We start from the raw sequence: 17,127 nt of genomic DNA on the forward strand, positions 1-17,127 counted from the left end.
TTTGTTCTGCTGTTTGTTGCTCAATCCGCTCGAAAGTCTATACTGATTCCAATAAAATTAGGAATTTTGTCGGGGAACAGAACATGATTCGGTTTTATTCAATTCTGTACTTTAATATGCGCTAAAATAGTGTTATTATATACTTTAGATATGTTTGCATTATTCACGTCGTGGTTTATATAGGTGATTTTATTTCACGTTTGCTCAGTAGCGAATTGAAAGAAATTTTTATATCAAAACAATCCGTAAATGTCCTATCGTGCATAGACTGTCGTTGAAATAGATAACCTATACATATATAAATCTATATCTTGTTCTAAGTTTCAGAGAGCTTAATCCAACACTAAAATATCTGAGTCTGAGAGATATCTGAGTGCTCCAACGAGACCACGCTACATATTCCAGTTTGCAGATAATCGTATGTATATGCAAAATCTCGTTGAGATAAATTATAAATAAAAGTTTAGTCAATAAAAATACATTTCATTCAAATAATATGACGATAATTTTTGTAATACCTTGCGAAAAATTTGGTGTATGATTTTATGATATTTCATATTAATAGAGTACGATAATATAGTTTTTTTTTTTTTTTTATTCGCCGGGAGGGCAAATGACTCTACTCCACCTGATGGTAAGTGGTAGTAGAGTCCAAACGCGACGACGGCCAGTACAGACGGGAAAAACGTTCTGCACTAGCCGCCTTCGCCTTGCCGGCCCGCAAGATGCCTCTTCACGCCTCGTTTGAAGGAACCCGGGTTGTAAGAGGAGGGGAACACGTGAGCTGGTAAGGAATTCCATTTTTTGGAAGTGCGACAAAGAAAGGAGTTGCCAAATTTCTTTGTTCGCGATGGAATTGATGTCACAGTTAGGCGGTGACATCGAGAACCAGCTCGCGTGGACTTAAGAAGGAAGGGGGAAGCAGGAATTAGAGAGAATAATTCCTCAGAGCACTCGCCGTGATACAGTCGATAGAAAGCGCTCAGTGCTGCTATCTCACGACGCAATTGTAAAGGTTCAAGGGTGTTTGTGACCTTTACGTCGCTAATAATGCGTACGGCACGTCGCTGCAACCGGTCCAAGGCCTCAAGTAGGTACTTAGCGGAGCCATCCCAAAGGTGCGAGCAATATTCCACGCAAGACCGTACCTGTGTTTTGTACAGCAGGCACAGTTGTTGTGGCGTGAAAAAGCGCCGCACCTTGTTCAGAACTCCGAGTTTCCGTGAAGCTGTTTTTATAACAGCCTCGATGTAATCCCTTGGACTAAGGTCGCAGCGAACGTCAATCCCCAGCATGGCGATTTTGCTTTGCATCACCAGCGGAGTACCACAGAGGGAGGGAAGAGGGGAAAATGTTGACTTTTTCGCCGTGAGAGCGCATACCTGTGTTTTCTTGGCATTAAACTCAACAAGATTATCAGAGCCCCATTTGGCGATGAGCTCTAACGTCCTATCGAGTTCAATGACAAGATTCTTCCGCCTCTCCTCAATTTCCGCTCGCCCAGCCACTGCGCGTCCGTGGTATCCACCATGCACTGTACTATCGTCTGCATAGCAATGTATGTTTCCAAGAGAGAGCATATCATTGATATGCAAAAGAAAGAGTGTGGGAGATAGCACAGATCCCTGGGGGACCCCAGCATTCACTACATAGAATTGTGAAGCGCAACCATCAACTAAAACACGAAGGCTACGCTTGTGTAGGAAGCTGGCAATCCAGGTGCATAGCTGAGCAGGCAGACCATATGCCGGCAGCTTGGAGAGAAGCTGGTGGTAGGGCTTTGTACTGGTGGTAGGGCTTTTTACTGGTGGTAGGGCTTTGTGCAAGCTCGTCTGGGTAGGTACCACCCACTCATCAGATATTCTACCGCAAAACAGCAATACTTGATATTGTTGTGTTCCGGTTTGAAGGGTGAGTGAGCCAGTGTAATTACAGGCACAAGGGACATAAAATCTTAGTTCCCAAGGTTGGTGGCGCATTGGATATGTAAGCGATGGTTGACATTTCTTACAATGCCAATGTCTAAGAGCGTTGGTGACCACTTACCATCAGGTGGCCCATCTGCTCGTCGTCATCTGCCCATCGTCCGCCTTCCTTTACTATAAAAAAAAAAAAAAAAAAGAAGACTTCTGTGCCAGACCCTGTCGAAAGCCTTGGAGATATCGAGGCTGACAGCCAACGATTCTCCATGCTTGTCGATAGCTTCACCCCAGAGGTGCGTTACGTACGCTAGAAGATCACCTGTGGACCGTTTTGGTCGAAACCCGTACTGACGATCATTAATTAGACAGTGATCTTCTAGGTAATGGATCAGTTGGTTGTTTAAAATCCGTTCCATCACCTTACAAAGTACTGAGGTGATAGCTATTGGCCGATAATTTGCCGGGTCAGACCGATCCCCTTTTTTGGGAACCGCTTGCACATTAGCTCTTCTCCAAGCCTCCGGCACACTTCCCGAAGAGAGAGAAAGTTGGAACAGGCGCGTTAACACAGGAGACAGCTCCGCTGCGCACTTCTTCAGCACTATGGCTGGTATTCCATCGGGACCGCTAGCTTTCCGTACATCAAGTGATTGCAGCTCCGCACGCACATCACGTTGCCTGATTTTAATGTCAGGCATCGTATGGCCACATGCAGGTATTGTAGGTGGCAGTGCACTACAATCATCGATGACGGAATTGTCGGCAAAGAGTTTAGCCAGGAGATCAGCTTGCTCTTGCGGACTGTGAGCTAGCGATCCGTCGGGATTTCTGAGCGGTGGCAGCGAAGGTTGGCAGAAATTGTTTTGCACAGACTTGGTCAGACGCAAGAAGCTACGGGAGCCCCTAGGATGCGAAACAAGGTCATGACCAATCTGTACAATGCGCTGTGCATCCGCTCTCGTGTATGCCTTTCTACAGGACTTGGAATTTTTATTATAGTTTGCTTTCAGTGAGTCAATGTTAGATGCCCCGCTAATGCAGCCGTTGATCCACTTGCGATATGCCGCCTGCTTAGATGATACAGCATCGGCACATTCACGAGTGAACCAACGGTTACGCGTACTCCTACTGACGAGATCTGAGCTAGGAATGTAGTATTCCATTCCCAGCATGATCTCGCCAGCAACAGCAGCGGCACTAGCTGTCGGGTCATTCCCACTGAAGCAACGTTCCTTCCAAGGGACAGACGCATAGTAATCGCGCATACCGTCCCAATCCGCCGACTTATAGTGCCAAACGCGAGGTTTGCATAGTTGCCACAGGCCAAGCTGCCGCTAGTGGCGGCAGCTTGGCCTGTGGCACTCTGGTAGAAATAAGGCTGTGATCCGAAGAGCCAAGAGGAGCCTGAACCACAACCTAATATTCCACCGGGTGAGAAGTCAGCAGAAGGTCCAGTAGAGAAGGTGCTTGCCCATCAATGTCTGGGATCCTGGTGGGCTGATCAACCAGTTGGGTCAAGTCATGTGTGAAAGCAAAAGCATGAGCAGTCCTTCCAGCATGGTCAGTTTTGAGGGATTTCAACCAGGATTCGTGGTGAGCATTAAAATCCCCCAAAAACACCAATTCCGCGTTAGGAAATTGCTCTTGCGCAGCATCTGCCACCCGACTAAGATGGTCAAATAATCGGCTTGTCTCCAAGTCACCATTGTGGGATCTGTAGAGGCACACGTAGACTCGGCTCTGACGAACCAGGTCTACACGTACCACCAACATGGAGAAGGAGGGGTCCTCCAAGCAGCGCAGTCGGTGACAGCAAACATCCGTCCTGACGAACAAGCATACTCCGGCTTTCGCTTTGAAGGATTCTTCAAGCGTGTAGCCGGGATAATTAAGGTAGCTGGTATCGGCAGGACGGATTATTTGTGTCTCCGTGAGAAACAACATTGCTGGCCGTGCTGTCTCGAGATGGTGGTGGACAGCGTTGAGGTTAGTGTGGAGTCCTCGGATGTTAGAGAACTCGACCTCAAACAGCGAGGGTATGGTGGGGGTGTGCACCGCTGTACGACCGTTATTTTTGTTTTGTTGCGCCATTTGGGAAAAATGAAATGGAAAAGAGACGTGAAGCGAGCGATGTATTGCCACGATAGGGATGGGCAAAGTGTGGAGGCGTGTTTCCCCAAGTGGTTGCCAAAAGGAAAAATACACTGACCCGCCGGACGGAAGGGCCCCCGAACCCCCCCGGAAGTGGCCGCCGGGACCCCACCTACCGGTCACCAACCGGCACGACGGTCCACCCCGAGATTATGCGTGGCCTGGTGGGGCAGCCTCACGAGCTGGTTAGGCACGCTCGGGCCCCTGTACTATGCCACGGGCGGCCAGCGGAACAGCCGTTTCTTCGGGTCTCCCTGTCCGGCAGGTCAATACAGTTTCCCCCGGCATTGGTTCAACAGCCGTCTCCAATCGGACCAACACCCATCGCGGCAATACTCGCTCGGGCTCTGGCTATACGCTGGCTGACCTCGAAACGCGGCTGCAAGCCACTTCACGAGTTTTTCACCATGCGTACGGTGGTAACAAGCCAGGCGGATGTTAGCATCCTACCACCAGATGAGCAGATGGTCGCTCAGATATCCCTTAGTCGCCTCTTACGACACCCATGGGAAAGAGAGGGGCAGTGAAATGTATTCTTTTTCCGTCACTGCACGGATGTACAGTCAATTATGTTCCTACGAAGTTGCATTTCTACCAAATTAATTGACTGCTTCTGTGTCTGATATTCAATGTCAAATGTAATAATCCTACAAATGTCAAATGCAATAATCTGTTTCGGGTGGTAATGAGCTTGCTCCGCCTCTGGTACGCCTCGGGTGTGTTCGCTGCGGTGCTTGTAGACGACTTTCACAGGAGCATTAAGCTTTGTGCGATTATAGTATGTATAATGAGATGAGTACTGACATCCTAGCTGTGATTGTCTACTGACTGTGTTAGGTTAGACATATATGTCGAGTTTATAAAATTATTAATTGTCTATGGGCTCATATTAACGTCTTTGATAGATTATATAAAACATGTCAGCTGCCAGAAGGCCATGAGTGAGTACTACATACGTTTTAATACATTCATTAAATAAACCTGACGTTTATATATATTTTAATTATTAACAAGAAAAAGCACTTATGTAGCTTAATAGTGAGCGGATTTGAACTCGCTATCTTTTTATGTTTAATCTTTACTTATTTGTTTTTAATGTTTAGATTATTCACAAAAAGATTATCAGAAAAACGTAATTCGAGAATGTCCTTCTTTTTGAGCATTCTCTAGGGATGCTAGCCTGGAGAAGATGGATCGCCAACTTTAATAGCTTTTATATAAATTGCCACCTGACCTTAGCAGTCTTGTAGGGTGACTTGGCAAAACAAAAATTACATTAATTATGCTACGAAACGATTTTTTTTTTTTTTTTTTTATAGAATAGGAAGGTGGACGAGCATATGATGACATTGGCATTGTAAGAAATGTCAACCATCGCTTATAGCCAATGCGCCACCAACCTTGGCAACTAAGATTTTATGTCCCTTGTGCCTGTAATTACACTGGCTCACTCACCCTTCAAACCGGAACACAACAATATCAAGTATTGCTGTTTTGCGATAGAATATCTGATGAGTGGGTGGTACCTACCCAGACGAGCTTGCACAAAGCCCTACCACCAGTAAAATAAAAGGACAATTATTTTCTAATTTTTAAAGGAAAACTGAAACAAGTATTATTTTACATTTTATTTGATGTCATTTTGATTTCAAATAACTTGAGGTAGTACAATATTCTGCCTAGTAAGTGTACATCAATTATATAATTATATATATAAACAATAGTGTTTACTCCCGATGTACTCACAGAGACCAAATGATTTACGAAATAATAACTATATTTCACTGTTCACAGAATTTTTGATCAATTTTGTAACATTGATATTACGTATATGTACTATTACAAAAAAACTTAGACAGCGTGATTCAGGAATTTCAAATAATGAATCATCGCCATCTTTTTTTATAGAATAGGAAGGCGGACAAGCATATGGGCCACCTGATGGTAAGTGGTCACCAACGCTCTTAGACATTGGCATTGTAAGAAATGTCAAACATCGCTTACATAACCAATACGCCACTAACCTTGGGAACTAATATTTTATGCCCCTTGTGCCTGTAATTACACTGGCTCACTCACCCTTCAAACCGGAACACAACAATATCAAGTACTGCTGTTTTGCGGTAGAATATCTGATGAGTGGGTGGTACCTACCCAGACGAGCTTGCACAAAGCCCTACCACCAGTATCGCCATCTAGTGGCAAATAGTAACAAACATGTTTTACTCTTAACAATAGACAGATAAACTTCAAGTTCAAGACTTTTAGAAACATTGTTTATTGGCAAAGGGAGACCTGGTGATCAGTTATCCGCTGACTATAGGGTCTAAGGCTAAGATGTGTCTGTCGTGCCTGTATAGAAAGACTATCCTGTCCTGTCCTATTAGACTGTCCTGTCCCTATTAGAGTGGTTCACAAAAAACAAAGGAAGAAGACAAAAAACAAAAATAAAAAATATTGATTATCGATGTTTTACGTTAAAATAATGACGGCGATGATATACTCATACGGCATATAACTCTACCTCCAGTAAATTATTAATTATTATTTATTTTAATATATATATTTTTATTATATATATTTGATACAAGTGGTATTTTCCCATAAGATGACTTGAAGTTAACGTTAAAGTAACAAGACTTTAATAACTGGTCTAGTTGGCCATGTCCAGAATTTAAAATTAATTTCAATAAAAGTAAATGATATTACAAATTTAATTTTCAGTCACTCATACAAATGTTGGCACATTGGCGATGTTAAGGAATCTTTTATCTACAATTGAGAACCCTCCTCCGCCTAATGGCGACCAGTAGCACTGCTTTATAGTCGTGCCGTACTGATCAGTAAGGCAAGACTAACACTAATTACTCAGTAAGAAATCCTTACATACATGAACTGGGTTTGAATCAGATCAAGTGGAATGGATTTCTTTATGTATGTACATCAGAAAGGCGTTGGTCACGTGATCTCTAGATCTCTCTCTCATAGGCATTATAACTGTAGGAAGTATATATGTAACATAGTATATCTTAACCGCAGACTAATCGAAAACAATTCCCTATAACTAGTAAATTTCCTTAATTAAATACAACCGCGTGTGTATTTATCGGATTTCCAAATTATCAACGTAACAAACGCAACATTTTTTATGAACTCACATCGCATTTAACTCGTGAAGTGTTGAAAACCGACTTATAGTAATTAAGTTGATGCGTGTGTCCTATAAATGTTGTAATTGTTACAGTTAATATCGTAACACTTTCTGACATTTCAAAATCATATTCTGCGTTATGAATTTATTTTAATGATGTAAGAAAAAACTCCTTGCTTCCTGTAATGAATAGCTTTGATAAAAACTTGTTAAGTTTCCCAAAATAAGTTAATCCTTGTGTCTTGAATTGCGCTAACATTGTGTTCACCCTAAATGATTATGTAGTTGCTATATACCTAATAAAAATAAATATAAAATGATTTTTTACATAGAAACGGTTATATTTCATATTCATGTTAATTGTAATTACCCTACTGTAATGCGAATGTGTGTGCTTTAATTAAATAGTGCTGTTTTGCACGCATGTTACCCCAACTAAGACCTTAGCCTAACTGTCAGCCAGGTCAGTCAACAGTCAGGTCAGGAGCCAACGACCTGAGACATGAGACATCTTTGAATTTAGATTGCTAACACAAGGCTAACATTATAACTTTATAGTGAATTGTTCTAATAGACAAATCAGATTTGAATTTGAAACAACGAAGCATGGTCTAGTTTTCATTATTTTCACAAAATCTCGGGCAGACTCAATCATGAACTTTTTTATAAATAATATGTAAAAATAATAAAAACAAAAAAAAAATCTTAAATCTTAATTATTAGTTGCCGTATAAGTATTTTTCAACATCAATAGATACATTTTACATTACATCATAAAAAGTACATCAATTAATCTATAACAATTAAAAATCAACCACAGATTTATACTCCACTTTTGATATATAGCAAATTTTGACAAATATAAATTGTCTGATATAAACTTTTTAATTTACTCTCGTAGGCTCAATTGGAATTGGAATGAGCGCTTAAAGCCTTTTATACGTACCATTTGACTAAACTATACGATTTCGAACGGAAAATCTAAATTCCAGAACGGGTTAATATCACACAAGTCATTAATCTTGTGCGTGTTAATTACACCTGCCTTATCGTTATCAAACGAATACATCAAAGTCTCGTCTTAAGATTAGTCAAGGTTGAAGTAAATATTGAAACGCTTCAAGAAATACGGGAGGTTGATGTCACTGTGTCTGAATATTATGGCGTACAGTGTGTAGTTAACATGTACATATTTTTACATGTTATATTTAATAGTGACTTTGTATAAGTGCTATTTGTTAAAGGGGGAACGGTGTGTGTTTTGGATCGGTCTTCGAATTTATTTATTTACGTTCTTAAGTTTGCCAAATGTACTAATATATAATAAATACGTTTTTAAAATGTTATACATATTTTTAACTTAGGGTTGTCGTTAATGAAATAATAATGAAAAAAAAAAAAATTTTATCACTAAGCTCACATCCAGCCAAAGAAAACGATTAAAACTGTATTAAAATATTTTAACTGTATTCTCTTTTATTGATATCCAAACTACGTCAGTTTCTTCATTATAAGGTACACAAGATAGCCTATCTCGTTTGTCTGCAAATTGCAGTATTTGTAACCTATATAATTTTTTTAGTTCTTAATGTACCTAATTTTTTCTTTTTTATATCGAAGATTATGTTTCGATGTGAAGGGATTAGAAGTATTCTTCGTAATATTACTACATAACATTGGATAATACATGCAATGTTCAATTACTGTCGAATTTCATTCTTATTTTTTTATGAACACTAATATTATTTTAAAGTTATTATTTGAGATTACTTAAGTCACATTGCAAGTTTTATTGACGGATAAACTTATACCTACCTATTTACAATGCAACTTGATCGTAAATAACAGGACTTAGGATTCCAATTGACCTAGCTTAGCGCTTCTCGAGTTCCTCTGGCTGGCCCCACGAGCCACACCCTGGGAATATAATGTCTAGCGACCGCAGAGCTAAAAGGGTATTCACGTTAACATAAATGAATAACAAAAACATGTCAGAAACATTTATTTCTGATTGATAATAATATTTACTGATTATTTTTCGGTAACATTAATAAGCCTCATCGAATATCTACGTTTTCTATTAACATATATTACATTACACACACGTACATACATATATATGTATTCGTTTTCCCAAGTCACGTGACAACAAGCATGTAATATGTGATTCGGTTTCACAAAAGAACGTAATTATTTAGATAATTATTTGTCGCGTGTTTAGTAAAAACATTGTTGAGTAACCTACTTTAGTTCGTAGGTAGTTGTTATAAAACAATGTAGGCACACTAATTGTAAGCCTAGCTATATAACATAAGTTATTTCTTAAAATAACAGTGTATAAAAAATGTACGGCTCTGTTTCACGTCGTAACAACGTAACTTCGAAACGAACATATTATAACGTTCGGAAATCGCTTTGATTGAGATAATAGCAGAATGACGGTTTACTTATTAGTGCCATAGTGTCTCGTCTTTAGCATTTAATGTTTGAAGGAAGAAATGTATACAATAGGAGTAAAAAGACGGCAAAAGTAAGAAAATTAGAAACGGCAATGAGACTGCAAAAGTATTTAAAACTTAACAAGCATTCAATTAAGACAAATATTCATATAAAAATATAAATTTCTATTTCTATAGTTAAGTTTGAAGGCCCCAATTTTTTACCAAATGAGGCGTCCACTTTAGTCGCAATTGCAATGTCAGTAATAATCTAATCTCTTTACCTAATCTAACATATTACATACTTGTGCAAATTTTATTTGATAAATAAAAGATTAGCCTTGCATATTAAGTAAATGCAATAGTAAGTACATATATATTCATTTAAAAATAAATGATAATCGCATTTTTTGTAAAATGTTTCATACATTTAGTTGTATGCCAACAGCCACCATTGACTCGAGTCATTGAATATTGTTTTTTATAAGAAATATTCAGTACCTATTTGTAATTTAATATTTTCAAATAACCCTTTGAACCCTCAAGGTGTGGCGAGGGTTTAAATAATATTTCCTTTGTTTGCCCGGGATCCTGAGACAGGGGGCGCTAGCGTCAGCTGTCGTCACCGGCCGCGGTGACCGCACGGAACACGCATCGCATCAGTAGAGCTCCGCTCGCAATCCCATGTATACGTGTGTCCGCGCTCCGCATTACTAAAACTTTCTTACGTCAAATCAATGGATATAACCTAACACGCCGCGAGTTTTGCAACTATAATTATAAAATGTGAATATTGTTCTGAAAAAGTAATGGGCCAATAATAGTGTTGTATTTCGGTTACGTGTTAAGTTTGTGATGCCAATGATGTGAATTTATGTGTGAAGTGTTGAAAAAGGAGCTATGAGTATCCAAAAGTGCCTTCTGGATAACTCCAGTAGGATGATCAAGGCGATGTCGACCGCGAAATCATCTAATAGTGAAGTAAAAACGGTAAGTTTTAAATAAGTTTTACGTTTCGAACAATGTTGTAAACTAAACAAAGGCGTCCAACTGAAACAGTTAAATTTTTAGGTTATCTTTTTGACGTTTAAGGTTAAAAATAAAGATAGTTAGTCATTATTGCTTCGTTCATTATTGCAATTAATTTGTTATTATCTTTTACATAATATGTGTATGCATTATATATTTTTTTATAAAACTTATAAATTATGTGTGCGAAATTGTAATGTATTTTTAATACTTTGAACTAAAAATATAACTCATTTTATTAAGAGGATAAAATAATAATTTTCTTAATTTCGAAAACGAAGATTATTTTATTGCTATTTAAATTAAACCTTAGTTACTATTTAGTAAAAACTTTTATAAAATAAAGAAATGATGAGTATCTCCAAAAACAATCCTACTTCGCAACAACTGTTTCTAAATTCGTAATACGAATGAATGTTTTATGTTTAACTTAAAACAATACCGCCAAGTAAGTTCACACCCTGCAGACAAAACAAACCGTTACTTCAGTTATTATCCTTTTGTTTTTAAATGTCAATGACTTATTATTAATTATAAGATACGAATTACGTAAGCAATTATGATTTAACATTTTAGAATTATTAATAATAATTAATAATTATATTCTAGAACTGTCACGTTATATAAGTAATAGAAATCACATAAACCATTTTGCAATTATAAATGAATTTTCCCGTAACTTTATGAATGTTCATTTTTCTGCGCATTGTGTAAACGTTTAGAGCGAGACTTAGCTTGACAGATTAAAAATTAATAGTACTTTGAACTGTACATCGACTAAAACATTTGAATAAAGTTGAAGAAATAATATATTATTCCTTGTCGTAATGTAATAAAAAGTATCGTAAATATTACTTGAGTTATTAAAATGAAAAAAAAAATCTGTACAGCTTAACGTCAAATTATACGTTACAGTGATAATAACAGTACCTATATAATTTATTTATTAAATAAGACACGTATTACTTACGAGCGAAGTAAAACTAAGTGCCTACTAATTTCTTATAGTCCGAGCGTAAATCGAGTTTCAAGGAACAAAGGAATGTCCATCAAAAAGGCAGTACAATAAATCTTGATCTTTATTTTATTTTACTATAATGGATAGAGCATGTAGATCTAAAACGAAAAACGTAGGTTCACATCCGGGTGGTTTCGGTTATTGTTTAAAATTGTACTGGCAATTCTTTTCGCGTTTGACAGAGAAACATCGTGGGAACTCGCAATGAAGTAGCGTGGTGGAATGATGTCCGTAAAAGCACTAGTATTGCAGCTTACCGACAATTAGTTTATTTATAATATTAATAGACAACTAAAATAATTTATCTACGTTAATTCATTACTTATTTGTTTAAATTAGACGCAACGTATAAACTGTACAAAATTACTAAACGGTTAAGGACACCTTCAGGTTGAAAAGCCGTAACTTTGTTTTATTCAGTTATATCAATAATGTTTTCTTCAATAGTGTAATGCTAAAATCCTTAAAAAAATATTTAGATAATATCCACTAAAAAGGTTTTAATAAATATTAAATCGCGTAATATAAAAAACCGGAGTGTCAGCTATAAAATGATAAAATAAATATCTCCTAGAGCATAAGGGAGTTGTTAGTGATAAATGGGTTACCTAGACAGGTTTTTACTGAGTACCAACCACCCATCAGTGTAAGTACTGGTATAGTATAATTATATAAACATCTTCATTCGAATGATTGACGCACTGATGGTTAAGGAATGTTTTATGTTTTAATATAGGTATAATTCTTATATAATGCTCCATACATAATGAACGAATAAAATAGTAAGTCTATAAATCTCTCGCCTGTGTAGAAGAAGATTTGAAACGTATTTCACTTTATTTTTTCTATGCAGGTTTATGGGTAATTTATATATGTAAAGAATAATAAGGCAATTAAGAAAGATAATGCAAAAATTAAACAGTTTTAAAGTAAAAAGCGTTTTTACTATTATTATTGCATTATTAAATATACATAATTACGAATCGGATAAATAACGGTTTAGTGTTGCTAAGCGATATAAAACATTGGGATATCCGAAATGAGTATATTGAATAAGGATTTACGCTAAAATTGTAAAATTAAATAAGTATAATTAATTAAAATAATTGACCCCGATTTCTCTTTTCGTCTTAAATATGATACAGAACACTTTCAGATGACGAGTAATAGATTATAATTAATCAATGATTGGATGCAGCTGTAGTTTTAATGGTTGATTGCCTCGTTGGTCTAGTAGTTAGATATAAGGCCGCAGATTCCGAGGTACTGGGTTCAAATCCCCTTTCGGGCCGATAAAAATTAGTGACATTTTCTGTCGAAACATTTTCAGTAGCACCCCGGAGTCTGGATGTTGGATGTGTGCTCTCCCGTGCCTCGGCAAGCGCGTAAAGCCGTTGGTCCTACGTCTGATATATTTCCGGTCGTATCGGATTTGCCGTCCCATCGGATTGTTAGAGTGAGGGAATAGATGATGCATTAATGTACAGTTTGTGTTCAAACACTAATGTATAATATGTCCTTCGCAGTGTGTTAGTCTCCTTTGAGAATAGCCGCCGTTGCTGAAATCGGTCAGAACATCATTTTTAAACTCACATTATCAAGCATTTAACCTTTAACATTTTTCGAACTGGTAAGAAATTGTTGAAGGTTATGATGGTGCAAGTTTAATATTGTACGGAACTAGACTTGCATTGCAACGGTTTCAAAACACTTGCAGCCATTTGTTTGATACTAGTTTGCGCAAGTTTTTTAGGTATTTAATGTCCTTTCATGTACCTTAACTTTCACAGTGATCGGATGAGTAGTTAAAACGTAAATGCATAACAAACAAACAAACTTTCTTTATAATATTAAGTTCGGATTTTCGCAGATTTTTGATCGGAGTTCGGTTTGTACGCAGACTGATTTCATTAATTCATTCAATTTATTATCAACACGATTGATACTACATAGTTCGATGAAAAATTACTTAAAACGTGTTATACTTTCGAACTTTCAAATAATTTGAACATTTGCGAACAGACGCATTAAGAGGGGGTGTGAAGCAAACTCTATTTTTTTGATTTTGCATTGTCCAGTATAAAGTATAAAATAAAATAACAGTTTAACAACGTTGCTTTATAAACCCCTTTAGAATCGTTGTCGTCGATTGAATTTAGATATATTTTTAATATATATACTTGTGCAATATGTGTATATATATATATATGAATGTATTTTAGTATTTATTTCCGTGCGATATGAGTTGTAACTGACAAGATTAGTGTTCTCAATTCGATTAATCTTTAACACAGTTATCGATGATCAAAGCCGATATCCCAGACTGCGACTTAATGTTATACATTTAACTTTTATGGGATCGAGCAGACAAGTGGCCAGTGCAGTATAATTCAATACGATGTTCTCCGGTGTTGCAAATGTAAATAAATTAATATAATAGTATTATAAAAAAAAGACGAGATGGCCCAGTGGTAAGAACGCGTGAATATTAACATTTCAAGCACTTTTCTCCCTTTTCAATTAAAAACATATTAGTTATCTCGTTTGTACTTTAAACTTTATAATGAAAAATCACAGCAATTGTATAAACCGCTGTCTATACATACATAAAATGTTGTGATTCAAAACGTCAAACCGCGGCATTACAACATGTCTTACAATCGCGCGGTAACGCGTTTCTAAACGTGCACTTAACATAACTCAATCAATCAGCTTATCTATGGAGAATCCGTAAAGCTTAAAATCATAATATTCTTTATTTTAATAGGCTCTTACAATCATTGAAATTTTCAGCTACCAATAAGAATGCAGCTTCTACTGAGGACTGACTAGAATCATATTATGAATGCGTAAGTAACTTGGATGTCTGTTACGTTTTGATGGCTAAATAACTGAACTAATTTCGATGAATTGGGTATGAAGCAAGCTTGAATCTTTAGGATTTTACTGGTGGTAGAGCTTTGTGCAAGCTCGTCTGAGTAGGTACCACCCACTCGTTATATATTCTACCGCAAAACAGCACTTGGTATTTTTGTGTTTGAAGAGTGAATGAGCCAGTGTAATTACAGGCACAAGGGACATAACATCTTAGTTCCCAAGGTTGATGGCGCATTGGTGATGTAAGCAATGGTTAACATTTCTTACAATGCCAATGTCTATGGGCGTTGGTGACCACTTACCATCAGGTGGCACATATGCTCGCTCGCCTTCCTATTCTATAAAAAAAGAAAAAAAATAAGACCATAGGCTACTTTTTAACTCATACTAGCACTGAAAACTAGCAATACCAATTGTTTATATACGATTGTAATTTGAACAAACTGAAGGTTTTGTTCACTTTCTATTCATTTTATATTATATTTAATTTTATTTAACACAAATATGAAATAATATTCTGTACACGTTTAATGTTTGGTGTCACCCCATAAAATATTTGTTCCGAATAATATTACAAAAGTAGTTTGCGACTGGAGCTTCGTCCGCGTGTGAGGGGGTGATACCCTATTTTTTTCTATATCTCTGACAACGTGTATGTCAAATTGTATAATGGTGGGTTGAGTAGTTAAACGTAACGAACGAATACACACTTTCGCTTTTATAATATGTGTTTGTTTAGAATTTTACAATCGTTAATTCAATAAATATCGCGTTATACTTAATATCACGAATATTTGTAACATAATTAAGTTGATTACGTCTGAACAAAATAGGGCGTATAGTAGATAAGTCTCCATTCCTGCATTAGTAAAAGACATTGTTTCATCTGGAAACAATCCGTACCTAGTGAATTTTGTAGCTTGTAAACACACAGCAAATGCAAGCTTGTACACACGCTCAAAAGTAAATAGAAGAATGACGATTAGGGTTTTAAAAACAATAAATTGATTGGGTTATTTTTTTTAAATTAATTAATTACAAAATGTAATATATTTTTTAAATATAAAAAAAATATATTTATTATAGTAAATTGTAGTGCGGTGCAGTTTATGTAGTCGTATTTTAATAATTTACAGTATCAATAAATAATTTTACCCCACAACAGCCAAGAGAGATTATCTTAGAGCGTTTGTCGAAACGTCGGTGATATTAATAATGTCTTCCAGACCGATTTCGGCCACGACGGCCAGTCTCAAGAGAGATTAGCCAACTGCGTATGAGATATTATAGTGCACAAGTGTGTGCGCACAGGTGCACTCTCTATTCCTTAACTCTCATAATGCGATGGTACGGCAATCCGACACGACAGGAAAGAATTCAGGTGCAGGACCAACAGCTTTACGTGCTTTCCGACGGGAGTGTACACACTTCCAACTTCTAGACTCCGGGCTGCTACTGAGAATTTTCTGATAGAAAAACCCAATAAATTTTTATTGACCCGACCTGAGAATTGAACCCAGGACCTCCGAGTCTGTGGCCTTACATATAGCCACTAGACCAACGAGGCAGTCAAACTCGGTATAGGCCTTTAACTAACATCACAATAGCTCAATAGATAACCAAATATTGTTAAAATAATGAAAGTTTAATCCTCAGCATTTTGAAATAAGTAATAATCGTTCTCACAATTACGTTTAATGAAGAGTCTAGACTTTGCTATTTGATACATTTGTTACCAATATGCTTATTTATGACAACAGATATAACGAACGCAGATGATAAAACCAATCTATAAATGTTACATTAACTAAAGCACCCGTGTAAAGGTCGGCCGGTCAATAACACCACTCATAATGTGACTGGCATGTAAATTACTTAAAACTTCAATTAATTAATGAGTATTCGAATTTCAAAAAAGTTTGTCTATATGAAATTTGTTTTGAGTCGATATTATTTGTTTATTCATGTACATACACACATACACATTTTTTGTTGCTGTAAAACGCGTTTCCCCCACATGAAGCGGGGGTATGTGAGGAGGCCCACCGCTGCTGATGGCGTCGAAATACCCACTAAACGTATCTCTCTCGGTATCCTCTGCGTCTGTTCGGAGCGTGCACAGGATGGCTTGCGCATGCTTCCGTGACGCTATGAACTTCCATTTCCAAATACAGGGAATCCACCTAGCCCAGGCGGCTTTTACAGCAAGGGGAGAAGGTGCGCATAGCGCTGACGCCTCCTCCCCGGTTTTCTTCGGATCGAATCAGCGGAGGCATTTTCCTCGCTCTATCGCTCCAGCAAATGTCCGCCGACTATCGCCGCTAGGGGATGCCTCTGGGGCCTCCACACAGCATACTCCATCAGTGTGTGGTGCGCCGTGTCCAGTGGAGCACCACACTCGTGGCAGGAAGGTGATACCTCCAGCCTCGCTATCCCGTGCAGATACTTACCGAAACAGCCATATGCGTACGTATCTATGTTTACGAACACAGATGCATGTATTATATGGTTATAAGGAATACGGAATACAACTGGTCAGCT

General features: G+C 37.5%; 2 protein-coding genes across 8 annotated transcripts in view; one reads left to right on the forward strand and one right to left on the reverse strand.

The window, feature by feature from the left end:
* LOC126775027 (5-formyltetrahydrofolate cyclo-ligase) overlaps window positions 1-17,127 on the reverse strand; it is a 140,563-nt gene that overhangs the window by 15,060 nt on the left and 108,376 nt on the right. The window lies entirely within an intron of this gene.
* LOC126774939 (transient receptor potential cation channel trpm) overlaps window positions 10,341-17,127 on the forward strand; it is a 269,678-nt gene continuing 262,891 nt past the window's right edge. For all 7 annotated transcript variants that reach the window (XM_050496600.1, XM_050496602.1, XM_050496605.1 and 4 more), the window contains exon 1: window positions 10,341-10,652. In XM_050496600.1, coding sequence (XP_050352557.1) covers window positions 10,563-10,652 — 90 coding nt within the window. In that variant the 5' untranslated portion in view covers window positions 10,341-10,562. The remainder of the gene's footprint in view (window positions 10,653-17,127) is intronic.

Source organism: Nymphalis io, chromosome 17 (genome assembly GCF_905147045.1).
Source record: "Nymphalis io chromosome 17, ilAglIoxx1.1, whole genome shotgun sequence".
NCBI classification, from domain to species: Eukaryota; Metazoa; Arthropoda; class Insecta; order Lepidoptera; family Nymphalidae; genus Nymphalis; species Nymphalis io.